This window comes from Balaenoptera ricei, chromosome 8, assembly GCF_028023285.1.
Source record: "Balaenoptera ricei isolate mBalRic1 chromosome 8, mBalRic1.hap2, whole genome shotgun sequence".
In the NCBI taxonomy this organism is placed as follows: Eukaryota; Metazoa; Chordata; class Mammalia; order Artiodactyla; family Balaenopteridae; genus Balaenoptera; species Balaenoptera ricei.
Genome location: NC_082646.1, coordinates 33,746,109 through 33,762,422, shown reverse-complemented (window position 1 = coordinate 33,762,422; position 16,314 = coordinate 33,746,109). Strand labels below are relative to the sequence as shown.

At 37.4% G+C, this 16,314-nt stretch overlaps 1 protein-coding gene across 1 annotated transcript in view; it reads right to left on the bottom strand.

Annotated features, from left to right (window-relative positions):
- Positions 1 to 743: 743 nt before the first annotated feature.
- Positions 744 to 16,314, bottom strand: part of MMP7 (matrix metallopeptidase 7) — a 30,526-nt gene continuing 14,955 nt past the window's right edge. The window contains exons 2-7 of the mRNA XM_059929888.1: positions 13,715 to 13,893; positions 10,977 to 11,203; positions 10,743 to 10,891; positions 9,255 to 9,383; positions 3,237 to 3,398; positions 744 to 772 (exon numbers count right to left, since the gene is read on the bottom strand). Coding sequence (XP_059785871.1) covers positions 744 to 772; positions 3,237 to 3,398; positions 9,255 to 9,383; positions 10,743 to 10,891; positions 10,977 to 11,203; positions 13,715 to 13,893 — 875 coding nt within the window. The remainder of the gene's footprint in view (positions 773 to 3,236; positions 3,399 to 9,254; positions 9,384 to 10,742; positions 10,892 to 10,976; positions 11,204 to 13,714; positions 13,894 to 16,314) is intronic.

Here is a 16,314-nt window from a genome sequence, read left to right as displayed (position 1 = left end):
AAAAAAAAAAAGAGAAGAGGGTAAGATTGATATTTGGGTTGTGATGGGGCAGAGGAAAGGGAACACAGAGCAGCTGTGGTAGGAGAGATGCCATGAAGTCAGTTCAGGGGCAGGAACTTGGTGCCAGAAGGGACTATGAGAATGTAAATCCCTGGGAATTCACACACATTTTGTGGGAAGATTTGGACTTCCCAGAATACTCAGAGTGAGGGATTGGACCAAAGGATGAGGGGAACTTAACATACCTTTGGGTTATACTATCTTGGTTTATACTATACTGTACTCTACTATACTATACTATACTACACTATACTATACCTTACCCAACTGGTGATAGGGTGAGGTGCAGCTGAAGACCCAAAATAATGTGGTGGGGTTACTTAATTCTTTTTTCTGGTCTTAGTCTGATTTCATTGTATAGCATATCTTCTCTTGCCACAGAAACAGTACTTCCAAATAGAAATCATTTTACCATGGAATAAAAATTTTATTTATCTATGTATTTAACATTTATTGGCATCCGCCAAGTGCATGTTGCTTGAGGAGAGTCATAGATGAGTAAGACATAGTAATGTCATAAAAGGATTTATCCCCGGAGGGGGAGAGAGATGTACAAAAACCAACCACAATACAAGGATGGAGGCAGCAAGGGGTAAATGGAGTGCAGCAACAGTGTTCTTTAATTCTGGTTGGGAACAACTATATAGAATCCAATGAATGAATGTGTGTTCTCCCTGAAGTTTCTAATTTTTTCTTGAATCATTTCTCTTTCCTGTGAAGAGACAAAATAAGAACAATCTGACAATGTATAAAACATATTAAAAAATCCTAAGACTATAAAAACACAAGAAATGTCACAGTATGTACAGTCCATTGTTAACCCAGCCCAGTTTCTGTGCCTGGGACAACGGTTCTGAAGAACAACCTCCAAAGGCTAAAAAGGCAACCCTGTATGGAGTGTAGTCCCTGGGTGGTCAGATATCTTTGCACCCTGTCTTTTCACTCTGTCATTTTACCAGCCATTTTGTCTTGGGTAAGTTATTACTTAGCCTCTCTTCATGTTAGATTACCAGCCTGTAAAATGAGGACAGTAACAATTCATTGGATTGTTGAATTAAATAAGCTATTGCACATGAAATGCCTGGCACACTATAAAAACTTGATGCATTTTAGCTATTATTTTTATTATTCTGAAAGGAACATTGGGAATTTTATATCCATGAGTTTAATCACATTCTTTTGAATTTATATTTTCTGCTCACATCACTTCTTGTATTAATGAACTACCTACATTAAAAACCTATGTAATTAAATCTTACTTTCATTTGTCCAGAAGCTACCTCTTTCCAACTTTGACTAGAGGCACTTCACTGTCTAATACTTAAGGATTTAATGCACTAATCCATCTTCTTTATGTTAAATCTAATCAGTCTGCCAAAGAACATTTTTCAGGCCCTTTCTAATTTTCTTAAGGTTCAAAGATAGTTATACATGCCATAGAGTATTCTGTGAGTTCCGTAGTTTTATATAAGGGGAGGTACTATTTTCTGTTTTGTTGGTGTTGACTTTACCAACAATTGCAGTGTTTTGTGAACTTTTTTGGACAGCAGCAGCTCCTTAAGTCAGAACTTTGTGGTACAGTTAATGGTATTTTCCAAAATGTGTTCTCTGAAATGCTATTCTGAGAGGGCTCAATGGGTGTGCCACAAAAAGGATTATAATTTGGGAAGAGCTGAGTTAAATGACAGTTTGTTAGATCCTTTTTAACATCCTGTACACCTTAAATACAGTAAGTAGTGGTTTTTGAACTTGTTTCTCCAAAGCATCTTTTTTTGGGGAATTGTCTGGTAGGACCAGTGTTCTGGGAACACAATTTGGGAGATGCTGATCGATAGTAAGTTATAGGTTCAACTGATAGCTTAAATCCATTATCCTACAGGAGTAATTTCCCCCTGAGGACATTACATTACTTATTATGTGGAAGCACTTTCATTGCTCTTCTGAACATTCAGAGACTCTTACGTTATCTTTTTGCCGTATGTTCTTATCATCCTGGTATTTTGCCGGAAAGGTTTAATTATATCTGTGTACTTAAAGATATCATTCCGTATGTATTTTCTTTTCCAAATTGCTTTTAGAAGCATACTAAGTAGTGATAGGCTGAAATATGAAGTAGAATGTGAAGTCATGCAGCCCTGGCTTGGAATCTTTGTTCAAGAACTCAGCAGCCTCTTGTCCTTGGACGATTTATTTAGCTTCTTTGATTCTTACTATTCTCATCTTTATCTAGAGACATGGCTTTTTATCCTTGTCCTTTGATTCCTTTCTCACATTACTCTTTCTGAGTTGATCAAGCAAATACAAATCAGTTTATTCTTTTAAATTGAATTTGGAACTTGATTAAAACAAAAAAGTGTAGATTGGGACATGGTATATTCATACCCGACATGACCAGCGATTATAAGAAGTCACTGTCTATGGTTAACCCCTTTCCCTATGCATATATACAGGCAGGAAAAATTGGGTAACTTTTTTTTTTTTTAATTTATTTATTTATGGCTGTGTTGGGTCTTCATTTCTGTGTGAGGGCTTTCTCTAGTTGTGGCAAGCGGGGACCACTCTTCATTGTGGTGCGTGGGCCTCTCACTATCGTGGCCTCTCATGTTGCAGAGCACAGGCTCCAGACACGCAGGCTCAGTAATTGTGGCTCACGGGCCCAGCTCCTCCGTGGCACATGGGATCTTCCCAGACCAGGGCTCGAACCCATGTCCCCTTCATTGGCAGGCAGATTCTCAACCACTGCGCCATCAGGGAAGCCCTGGGTAACTTTTAAGCACCTAGGGCCAAACCCTTGGGAGTGGGAAGCTACAGGGGAAGGTGTTATGTTCCTCTGTCCGTCCCTATGGGGGAGGCTCCCCTAAAGTATTTGAACCAAGCAAGAAAGAAGAGTGAGTGGCAGCTTAAAAAAAACGCTTGACAGTGTCATTTTCATGATTTCACCAAATGATACTGTATTACTGAAAATTTAAAATCAATATCCTCATAGTATAAAATAGCATGATTAAATTTCAAGTATCTAATGTCTCAAATTTCTCCCCTCAGTTGGCTTTTGGATATAAAAGTTCCAGTGTGCTTTTCCAAGTAAATACCTCTTTCCCAGCCTTTCTCATTCAAGCCTACCCAAAGGAGGCAATGTCTTAAGGAGATATTGGAAATACGGAAATCATAAATATTACCATATAATTTCTGAATTCCATTGATATCATCCTGTGCAAGTTTGAAATTCTTGGAATCGCCTTCTTCATAAGTTGGATACATCACAGCATTAGGATCAGATGAATGATCCAGACCCAAGGAATGGCCAAGTTCATGAGTCGCAACATACAGAAAATTAATTCCTGCAACCAAAGAGATGTACAGTAACTGTAAAAAATAACTATAAAATCAAAATAGATAATAAAAATAAAATAACTATAAAATACCTAACTATTTAAATTCTCCATAGTTTGCTTATTTGTTTCCAGGCCTACACAAAGGCGGAAGGTTTAGAAGAGGAATCAGAATAATAGTGCTTTCCTCAATACATAAGGCAAATGCTAACAGCCATGAAAGGCGAAATCGACAGTAACACAGTCATAGTAGGGGACTTTAACACCTCACTTTCACCAATGGACAGATCATCCAAAATGAAAATAAATAAGGAAACACAAGCTTTAAATGATACATTAAACGAGATGGACTTAATAAATATTTATAGGACATTCCATCCAAAAATAGCAGATTACACTTTCTTCTCAAGTGCTCCTGGAACATTCTCTAGGATAGATCATATCTTGGGTCACAAATCAAGCCTTGGTAAATTTAAGAAAATTGAAATCATGTCAAGTATCTTTTCCAGCCACAACATTATGAGACTAGATATCAATTACAGGAAAAAATCTGTAAAAAATACAAACACATGGAGGCTAAACAATACACTACTAAATAACCAAGAGATCACTGAAGAAATCAAAGAGGAAATCAAAAAATACCTAGAAACATATGACAATGAAAACACAATGACCCAAAACCTATGGGATGCAGCAAAAGCAGTTCTAAGAGGGAAGTTTATAGCAATACAATCCTACCTCAAGAAACAAGAAACATCTCAAACCAACAACCTAACCTTACACCTAAAGCAATTAGAGAAAGAAGAACAAAAAAACCCCAAAGTTAGCAGAAGGAAAGAAATCATAAAGATCAGATAAGAAATAAATGAAAAAGAAATGAAGGAAACAATAGCAAAGATCAATAAAACTAAAAGCTGGTTCTTGAGAGAGAAACAAAATTGATAAACCATTAGCCAGACTCATCAAGAAAAAAGGGGAGAAAACTCAAATCAACAGAATTAGCAATGAAAAAGGAGAAGTAACAACTGACACTGCAGAAATACAAACAATCATGAGAGATTACTACAAGCAACTCTATCCCAATACAGTGGACAACCTGGAAGAAATGGACAAATTCTTAGAAAAGCACAACCTTCTGAGACTGAACCAGGAAGAAATAGAAAATATAAACAGACAAATCACAAACACTGAAACTGAGACTGTGATTAAAAATCTTCCAACAAACAAAAGCCCAGGACCAGATGGCTTCACAGGCGAATTCTATCAAACATTTAGAGAAGAGCTAACACCTATCCTTCTCAAACTCTTCTAAAATGTAGCAGAGAAAGGAACACTCCCAAACTCATTCTATGAGGCCACCATCACCCTGATACCAAAACTAGACAAAGATGTCACAAGGAAAGAAAACTACAGGCCAATATCACTGATGAACATAGATGCAAAAATCATCAACAAAATACTAGCAAACAGAATCCAACAGCACATTAAAAGGAGCATACACCATGATCAAGTGGGGTTTAGCCCAGGAATGCAAGGATTCTTCAATATACACAAATCAATCAATGTGATACACCATATTAACAAACTAAAGTGTAAAAACCATATGATCATCTCAATAGATACAGAAAAAGCTTTTGACAAAATTCTACACCCATTTATGATAAAAACCCTCCAGAAAGTAGTCATAGAGGGAACTTACATCAACGTAATAAAGGGCATATATGACAAACCCACAGCCAACATCGTTCTCAATAGTGAAAAACTGAAACCATTTCCACTAAGATCAGGAACAAGACAAGGTTGCCCACTCTCACCACTCTTATTCAACATAGTTTTGGAAGTTTTAGCCACAGCAATCTGAGAAGAAAAAGAAATAAAAAGAATCCAAATTGGAAAAGAAGAAGTAAAACTGTCACTGTTTGCAGATGACATAATACTATACATAGAGAATCCTAAAGATGCTACCAGAAAACTACTAGCGCTAATCAATGAATTTGGTAAAGTAGCAGGATACAAAATTAATGCACAGAAATCTCTTGCATTCCTATACACTAATGATGAAAAATGTGAAAGAGAAATTGAGGAAACACTCCCATTTACTGCTGCAACAAAAAGAATAAAATATCTAGGCGTAAACCTACCTAAGGAGACAAAAGACTGTATGCAGAAAACTATAAGACACTGATGAAAGAAATTAAAGAGGATACAAACAGATGGAGGGATATACCATGTTCTTGGATTGGAAGAATCAACATTGTGAAAATGACTATACTACCCAAAGCAATCTACAGATTCAGTGCAATCCCTATCAAATTACCAATGGCATTTTTTACAGAACTAGAACAAAAAATTTCACAATTTGTATGGAAACACAAAAGACCCTGAATAGCCAAAGCAGTATTGAGAAAGAAAAACGGAGCTGGAGAAATCAGGCTCCCTGACCTCAGACTACACTACAAAGCTACAGTAATCAAGAAAATATGGTCCTGGCACAAAAACAGAAATATAGATCAATGGAACAGGATAGAAAGCCCAGAGATAAACCCACACACATATGGTCACCTTATCTTTGATAAAGGAGGCAAGAATATACAGTGGAGAAAAGACAGCCTCTTCAATAAGTGGTGCTGGGAAAACTGGACAGCTACATGTAAAAGAATGAAATTAGAACACTCCATAACACCATACACAAAAATAAACTCCAAATGGATTAAAGACCTAAGTGTAAGGCCAGACACTGTATAACTCTTAGAGGAAAACATAGGCAGAACACTCTATGACATACATCACAGCAAGATCCTTTTTGACCCACCTCCTAGAGGAATGGAAGTAAAAACAAAAAGAAACAAATGGGACCTAATGAAACTTAAAAGCTTTTGCACAACAAAGGAAACCATAAACAAGACGAAAAGACAACCCTAAGAATGGGAGAAAATATTTGCAAATGAAGCAACTGACAAAAGATTAATCTCCAAAATATACAAGCAGCTCATGCAGCTCAATATCAAAAAAGCAAACAGCCCAGTCCAAAAATGGGCAGAAGACCTAAACAGACATTTCTCCAAAGAAGATATACAGATTGCCAACAAACACATGAAAGGATGTTCAACATCACTAACCATTAGAGAAATGCAAATCAAAACTACAATGCGGTATCACCTCACACCAGTCAGAATGGCCATCATCAAAAAATCTACAAACAAATGCTGGAGAGGGTGTGGAGAAAAGGGAACCCTCTTGTACTGTTTTTGGGAATGTAAATTGATACAGCCACTATAGAGAACACTATGGAGGTTCCTTAAACAACTAAAAATAGAACTACCATACGACCCAGCAATCCCACTGCTGGGCATATACCCAGAGAGAGCCATAATTCAAAAAGAGTCATGTACCCAATGTTCATTGCAGCACTATTTACAATAGCCAGGACATGGAAGCAACCTAAGTGTCCATCGACAGATGAATGGGTAAAAAGTTGTGGCACTTATGTACAATGGGATACTACTCAACCATAGAAAGAAATGAAATTGAGTTATTTGTAGCGAGGTGGATGGACCTATTGTCTGTCATACAGAATGAAATAAGTCAGAAAGAGAAAAACAAATACCGTATGCTAACACATATATATGGAATCTAAAAAAAAAAAGGTTCTGAAGAACCTCGGAGTAGGACAGGAATAAAGATGCAAACATAGAGAATGGACTTGTGGACATAGGGAGGGGGAAGGATAAGCTGGGATGAAGTGAGAGGGTGGTATGGACATATATATGCTACCAAATGTAAAATAGATAGCTATTGGGAAGCAGCCACATAGCACAGGGAGATCAGCTCGGTGCTTTGTGACCACCTAGAGGGGTGGGATAGGGAGGGTAGGAGGGAGATGCAAGGGGGGGGGATATATGTATACATATAGCTGATTCACTTTGTTATACAGCAGAAACTAGCACACCATTGTAAAGCAGTTATACTCCAATAAAGATGTTAAAAAAAAAAGCAGATGTGGTACATTTATATGATGGAATACTACTCAGCCATAAAAAAGAATGAAATAATGCCTTTTGCAGCAACATGGATGGACCTGAGATATCATACTAAGTGAAATAAGAAAAAGACAAATACCATCTGATATCACTTATACGTGGAATCTAAAATATGACACAAATGAACATATCTATGAAAGTAAAACAGACTCACAGACATTGAGAGCAGACTCATGGTTGCCAAGGGGGTGGGGGTGTGGGAGGGAAGGATTGGGAGTTTGGGATTAGCAGATGCAAACCATGATATATAGGATGGATAAACAACAAGGTCCTATTGTAAAGCACAGGGAACTCTATTCAATATCCTGGGATAAACCATAATGGAAAAGTATATGAAAAAGAATATGTGTATAACTGAATGACTTTGCAGTACAGCAGAAATTAACACAACACTGTAAATCAACTATACTTCAATAAAGTTTTAAAAAAAAGAATAGTAGTGCTTTAATCTCATCACCTTTTTTTTTAAAATATAATGTTTTTCTGCCTATTTTCTTCTTATGTAATCACTCAGATAGCAGTATTCAGTAGAGGAAAGCAAAGGCTTATAAGTATTGTATAAATACCTGGTTTTGAAACCCAGCTCTGCTACTTACTAGCTGGACAACTTTGGACAAATTAATGGGTATTTCTGAGTCTCAGTTCCTCATCTGTTAAATGGAGATAATAATTCCTACCTTGTCGATTTGTCATAATGAGTTTCCCAATATCTGGAAAATAATAATGGCTATTCAATAAATGATAGTGACTTTGAATAGCAGGAGAGAGAATGTTGGCTTTGAGAAAGCACGGCCATAAGGCAGGAACTCCAGGCGATGCTGGGATTTGGTTTTGATTTGTTAAAGTGTATTATGTATGTGCTCTCTCTCCCTCAGACTCATAGAAAGGCTTTGCAAATAAGGGGGAAGGTGTGAGTGTGTGAGTTTGAGTGGCCAGAGTTCCAATTGTGGTGCATTAGATTGAAGGAAGCTGTCTTTAGCTTACCTTGAGTGGGAAGAAGGAAGAATGAAAAAGGTATGCAAGATGTGAAACGGAAGCAGTGTCATAATTTCAAATAGGTTAGATTTTCACGGCAAGGCATCACTTTAGAGGTGAATTCCCATTGCCAAACACAAGTACTCATTTCTGTTTCAGGGCCAGTTAGTAGCCACTTTTTAAAAAACATTGTCTCCAATTAGGATTATTTATCTAGAGCTTCTCTTCATTAGTTTTCTGTTTTGTCTATGATCTTCTACTTTGTAAAGTGATGAATACAATGGGCTGGGTTATGGTGTGGGTTCTTTCTGGAAAACAGTGAATAATATCAGAACTGTATATACTTCTCAAATATCATAGTCTCTGCTCCTCTTTTTCCTTCTATTAAAAAACTTATTTTGGAGATATATACAAAAGAGCTATAATTTATTGAATTATTAATATATTCCAAGCACTGTGCTAAGCACTGCATAAGCATTATCTCATTTAATTCAAACAGCAATCCTGTGAGGGATTACTAAATCCTTATAGTCCCATTTCATAGATAAGGAAACTGAGGCTCAGAGAAGTTAAATAACTTGCCCAAAGACACAAAGTGAGTAATTGGTAGAGGTACAGCAAATTGAACCCAACATTGCTTGACACTGTAGCCTGAGTATCCATCTTCTATATATGGAGCATTATGAGCATATTAAATGCAATAATGCATTTAAAGTACAGAGGTGGCAGTTAGCAAGGGCTCAATAACTATTATTAATTGCTTTCAATTGTCAAATTAAACATAGTTAAGATATAAAAAGTTCAGGATTTTAAGAAGGATATGTAGTGGAAGAGATATGGGATGCTGTACCCATACTGCTACCATCAGTCCAGCGTTCATCCTCATCAAAGTGAGCATCTCCTCCCAGGCCTGGCCCAGGTGCAAAGGCATGAGCCAGTGTGTTTCCTGGCCCATCAAATGGGTTGGGGTCCCCATGAGCTGAAAGAAAAAAGGGTAATTGCCTTTAGTGACTGAATTTATCTCCAGTCATTTCATCTTTTAGTTTACAGTACATGATAATTGAGGTTAGAAAGATTAGCCCAAGCAGTCAGCTGCATACACAGGGTGGTTTGGGTGTTTATTTGTCACAGGGACTTTTTCTTTCACAGAACCACTGCTCATCCCTGATAACCACCACATGTTGAAAGCTTACTGATATGGACTTTAAATACATTCACATCCTACTTATGGTGGCATCTAAGTGTTATATTTGATCATTTTCCTTAGCTGGATGGTGGCAGAGTAGAGAATGAGTTTGCGTACTGGATTCAGCAGGTAATTGCATACCATTTAGTATACGTTTTCTTAAAAACCCAGCTTTTTCTTTGTGGGTGTAGTAGACAGTCTCTTGAAGAACTGTGCTGAAGGTGTCTTAAAATAGATTTTGATAGTGCTTTGATTTGTGATGCAGAGACATTTATTTTCAAATTGGTGTCAGGCCATATCCAGTTTATCCAGTTCTTGAAAAACATGGAGTGCCATGGTCAGTGCTTTTCTGTAAGGTTTTCTTCAGTCTTGTTGATATTTTGGTTGAAGCTCAAATTTCGGCTAAATTCACAGCACCCAGGAAGTTTAACATTAAAGCAGGCCAAAAAGAGCAGCATTTTCCTCTAAATTTGCACCATGAAACACCAGCAATTAATAACAGTTCATGTATATGGGTTATATCTCCTTAAGCCCTTTAATATGAAAGTTCTCTATTTTCTACTTTTTACTACATGAAAGGTGTTGGCAATAAGCCACAGGGACTGTTCACTTCTTGGAGACCACTTAAGGCCTTTGGAAGTTGTAACCTCTTCTTTTGGTTTAATGTTGATGTTAGTTAGATATATTTTAAACTGTCCCTTAAATATACATATATATGTATATCATGATTCATGTTACAAAAGAGAGGTTGGCAAACATTTTCTGTAAAGGACCAGGTTTGTGGGCTTGAAGACCTCTGTCAGAATTGCTAAAGTCTGCCATTGTAGCCCCAAAGCACTCATAGACAATAGGTAAATGAAGGACCATGGCTGTGTTCTAATAACTATTTACAGATTTGGCTCATGGGCCATAGTTTGCCATCTTGTGCTATAAAAAGTGGCTCTAAGTTAATGGACTAGAAAAAGTGTAAGAACATTGATCTTTAATGAGATCTATCTATCTATCTATCTATCTATCTATCTATCTATCTATCTATATCATCTATCATCTATCTATATCTCTTTAAAGATTTTAAATCCCAGAAAGAGGAGGGCATTGATATAAGCAACAAGCAAAATAGCACCAGGATCAGCCTGCAGGAATCTTCCTTACCTCCTCTTGCAAAGCCAATCATGATATCAGCAATTCCCCAACTAACTCTCTTGAAGCTCAGTGGGATCTCTTTGCTCCACACGTTGAAGGCCTTTGCCACTAATTGATTCACTATGACATGTGGTAAGTCTCGAGTATATGACACGATCCTGGTAGAAAACAAGAAAACAATGTTTGACCTTTTAGGAAATAGGCTTTATTGTTTTTGCTAAAATGAGCCAAAGCAAAACTAACCTGTAGGTGACTACTTTGGAAGTCCATTTTGGGCGATCTGGGAATAGGGAATATTCTGCAACATCTGGCACTCCACATCTGGGCTTCTGCATGATTTCTATAATATGGGAGCTTAATCTTCCAGTTATAGGCAGGCGAAAGAATTTTTGCATCTGCTTGAGTTCGACTTCTAAACTATTGGGGTCCCTTGATTTTGAGTCAGATGGATAAAATCTCTTCAGATAGTCCTATTGGAAAGAGAGTAATTGATCTATAATTCTTGTTTATTGTCTTCTTTTAGCTCAGAAGTCTGCACATCTTTGCCTCTGACTCCTGTGGACCCAGATAGTAGTGTGAAGGCAGAATACTTACATAGTAACCAAGTAAAACAAGAGTGCATTAATGAAAAGAAAACTTAATATTGATGATGAAGCACTGCCATTTCATTTCATGAGCAAAAGAGTCCCTCCATTTTTCTTTTATCCCATTAAATGTTTTGAAGAGAAACACACTGTATACTTTATAAAACATAGACTTGTGTGTAATAGCCAATCAGGAAGAGTGCCCAGTGTGCCCTCAAGGGGCACAGCTGAGACCTCCCCTTGGTATCAGAGACCCTATGGGGAGATCCAAAGTCACCCAGCCCTTTCTAAAATTCTCTGGAGATCAGGTCCCAGCTGAGGTTAAAGGCCTTAACATTTTAGTCCTGGGAAAGGTTATTATGACATTATTTTGTTTAATATACGTATTCTCCAGGTGAAGAAATCAAAACTCTTAGTAACTAAATGATTTGCCCTGGGGTCACATGTTAAGTTAGTAGCAGAACTGGCTCTGAGTTTCTTCACTGCCAGGCCAGTGCTCTTTCCATGGCTAAATCCTTAGTAAAACCCTCTTTGTGAGGCTGCAGGATAAAGCAGGTCTCTCAGGTGTATTCCATGGGCAATTGGGTCCCTGGGAATTTCTTAAAGGACACTAGTGAATGGGTATGAAGATGGCAGTCCAGCAGCCTAAATAGGAAAAAATAGAAAGCGAATGAAATAACAACAGCAGCAAAGAACTTTTATTAAGCACTTACTAGTGCCAGGGACTATACCAGGAGCTTTACATTACTTATCTCATTTAAACCTCATAACCACCCTGTGAAGTAAGGTATGGCATTATTTTCCTATTTCACACTTGAAGAATCATGGCTCAGAAGAGTGAAATAAGTTGCACGAGGTCACCCCATGAGTAACCAAAGGAGCTGGTATTTGAACTTGTGTTCTGATTCCAAAGCCCATTTCATCAGAAAAATGTATAGTGTTATATAATATGTGATAATATCGTTGAAATGATTTAAACATTGGCTCACTCATTTGCAGTCTAATTTGGAGTAGGTGGTAATGGTTACTTGTCTGAGAATCGCTTAGGAGTATGCACTTTATGTAAGTAACCTTAGCAATATTGTGCTCTGTCTTCCTGTTACCAACGACTGTATTTCATTCAATACAACAAACACTTACTGTTCACCTATGACAATTAGCAATTAATCCCTGATTTGAAAACAAATAGCTCATTTTTTTCCCTTCCAGAGCTACAGGCTTTACAAAGACACCCTTTGAAAGAAATCTCTCTGCATCCTTAAGATTAATTTTCCTGCCTTCCTTTAAACTTAGAGAACCTCCCTCTGGTTTATTGGCAACATGCACCAGGGGTAAAGGGACTCAATACTCTTGCAAGTGTACTCCTTCTGCAGAGTCCATTAGGTGGACCCATATGAAATTGCTCTTTTGGAGAAAAAGAAACCTGTCAAATATCACTAATTTCATATGGTTCAGTCCAATGTATTACATAGACTTTTAAAAAGTCAAAGTTAGTGTGAAATAAAACACAACTTTTCTTATGCTTAAAGCTTAAATTTATAACCAATACGTAGGAGTAGATGTCCCATTATTTTACCAGGTAATAATTACTTACAATTATTAGGCTACTTATTAAGTAGTATATTGGAAAGAACATGATTTTTGAGCCAGAACTTGTCCTTGACTCTTACCTCTACAATTAGCAAGTATGTGAATTAACCTTACTTTGGTTTCTTCTTTTTCCCAGGATAGAGCTAAGGATTCAATGACACAATGTATATGAAGTACTTTATAATCTGTAATTGTTACATACATGTTAGTTGGTATTGTTACCACTTCCTTTATTCGCTAGAATAATCCTGTGAGGTATAAAGCACAATATTATTATCTCTATTAGATATATGAGAAAACAAAGTCAGAAGTTCATGCCTTGCCCATCATCATTGGCTTGTCAGTGGGAGGACTGCAACTTATACCCTCATTTTTTCTTTTCAAGTCTCTCCATCACAAGCAGTCCTCATCTTAAGAGGCAACACTTTGCTCTTTATGAGAAAAATCTCAAGTTACAATACATAATAGTAGCAATAAGAACTTCAACTTATTGAATCTGTCTCAGGTACTCTGTTAAGTGCTTCACAACACCCCCGTTTGGTTGATATCATTATATTATCCAACTTCCAAATTAGAAAACTGAAGCTCAGAGAAGTTTAATAACATTCCTGTGTTCATCTACACAGTTGAGTGGAGGAGTTGGAACTTGAATCTACTTTGGGCAGGCTCCAAAGCTTGCTCCTAACAGCTACTTGATTGAAACATATATTACCTATATAATCAGAAAAATTATTAAAATTGAAAAACATACTTGCTAATGCTGATGGTGAGCCTGTGGAGGCCCAGGTGAGTGGGCCAGTGACATACCTGCGCCTGTTCCCACGGCAGCTCACTCATGCCTCCTGCCTTCCGGGGAAGCTGCAGGGCCAAGGTGCCAGGCAGCACACTCACAGCGTACAGCACGGCCAGCACAACCAGCTGCATAGCTGCTGTCCAGAGATGATTGCTCTCGGACTTACGGTTGGTTTGGTGTTTTTTGCCAGAGGCTGGAGAAATTTATATAGCTTCTCAGACTTGAATGTGGAAATAGGTGACGCATTTGAGTGTTTTCTTTCTTTTTAGTGTCTACGGAACTTTGAAAGTGTGTATTATCTTTTATTAATGACAATGAGGAAGTATTACGTTCTTATTGGCAAGAAGCACACAAAGTGTTTGTCTTTCAAAAGACTTTTCTCCCACCTGTCTTCTGTATAAATTTGACCCATGACAATTTAAATTTAACACATTTTATTTGCCAGAATCAAATTGCTACTTAGACATGTCTTCTCAGTTTAAAAATTTGGGGAGCATTATTCAGGACATATTTTATCTTAACATAATTTTTTAAAAATTTGAAATGCATGGAAAAGTACATAAAAGATACAAATACTCAAATCACTATTAAGCAAGCATTTGTAACAGTCTCCAAAGTCATAGAGGGGAATGATGGGAGGAGTGGCAAGTGGAAATGCTCTGCCGTGATTGGGTCGGTGGCCACCGTAAAGCCTGTGCTCCACTCCCTCACCTTCCAGATACCTTAGTGGAGCCCTGAGAATTCCCTCTTCAAGTCTCCCTTTAATCAGATTATTTCTTTTCTTAGTGGTCAACATCACTTGAATTCCTCTTGAATTACATGAAAAAATATTAAACAATAAAACCCTTCAGGCATGGGCTTGCCTGTTCATCTACCATACTTACCATGCTTCACCTTCTGTAGTTGCAGGTTTCTCCAAAGCTGGCCTTCAACTTGGAAATCACTCTCTCCAATCTTTCTCTTCCAATCGCCCTGACTCTGGCTGCTGACCAGCCACCACTTGGGCTAGTTTGGTCCTCACAACACATAATGGTTATTCTACATATAACAATTAAAGACCCATGACCTAGAGATTCTAGTCCATTTACTTCAATTTTCCTGAAGATGAAACTGAAACCAAGACAACAGGTTCACTTATTTCTCCAAGGCTCACACAGCCAGTTAATAGTAGGCCTGATTCCCAATCCAGTGCTTTTTGTGTCATATCACACTACCTATTCATTTTGTCATTATATAGAATACACATTTCTTGAGAGAGTGCGTGGCTTTTTTACTATAATAAGTCATGGGAAACTCCCCAAATATGCTGGAGCTGAAAAATATGATAGAGGTCTTTGGCCTTCTTAGGTAGGTTTATTCCAAGTATTTTATTCTTTTTGTTGCAATGGTAAATGGGAGTGTTTCCTTAATTTCTCTTTCAGATTTTTCATCATTAATGTATAGGAATGAAAGAGATTTCTGTGCATTAACTTTGTATCCTGCTACTTTACCAAATTCATTGATTAGCTCTAGTAGTTTTCTGGTAGCATCTTTAGGATTCTCTATGTATAGTATGATGTCATCTGCAAACAGTGACAGTTTCACTTCTTTTCCGATTTGGATTCCTTTTATTTCTTTTTCTTCTCTGATTGCTGTGGCTAACACTTCCAAAACTATGTTGAATAAGAGTGGTGAGAGTGGGCAACCTTGTCTTGTTCCTGATCTTAGTGGAGATGGTTTCAGTTTTTCACCATTGAGAATGATGTTGGCTGTGGGTTTGTCATATATGCCCTTTATTATGTTGACATAAGTTCCCTCTATGCCTACTTTCTGGAAAGTTTTTGTCATAAATGGGTGTTGAATTTTGTCGAAAGCTTTTTCTGCGTCTATTGAGATGATCATATGGTTTTTCTCCTTCAATTTGTTAATATGGTTTATCACATTGATTGATTTGTGTGTACTGAAGAATCCTTGCATTCCTGGGATAAAATCCACTCGATCATGGTGTATGATCCTTTTAATGTGCTGTTGGATTCTGTTTGTTAGTATTTTGTTGAGGATTTTCGCATCTATGTTCATCAGTGATATTGGCTTGTAGTTTTCTTTTTTTGTGACATCTTTGTCTGGTTTTGGTATCAGGGTGATGGTGGCCTTGTAGAATGAGTTTGGGAGTGTTCCTCCCTCTGCTATATTTTGGAAGAGTTTGAGAAGGATAGGTGTTAGCTCTTCTCTAAATGTTTGATAGAATTCGCCTGTGAAGCCATCTCGTCCTGGGCTTTTGTTTGTTGGAAGATTTTTAATCACAATTCCAATTTCAGTGCTTGTGACTGGTCTGTTCATATTTTCTACTGCTTCCTGGTTCAGTCTCGGCAGGTTGTGCATTTCTAAGAATTTGTCCATTTCTTCCAGGTTGTCCATTGTATTGGCATAGAGTTGCTTGTAGTAATCTCTCATGATCCTTTGTATTTCTGCAGTGTCAGTTGTTACTTCTCCTTTTCATTTCTAATTCTGTTGATTTGAGTCTTTTCCCTTTTTTTCTTGATTAGTCTGGCTAATGGTTTATCAATTTTGTTTATTTTCTCAAAGAACTAGCTTTTAGTTTTATTGGGCTTTGCTATTGTTTCCTTCATTTCGT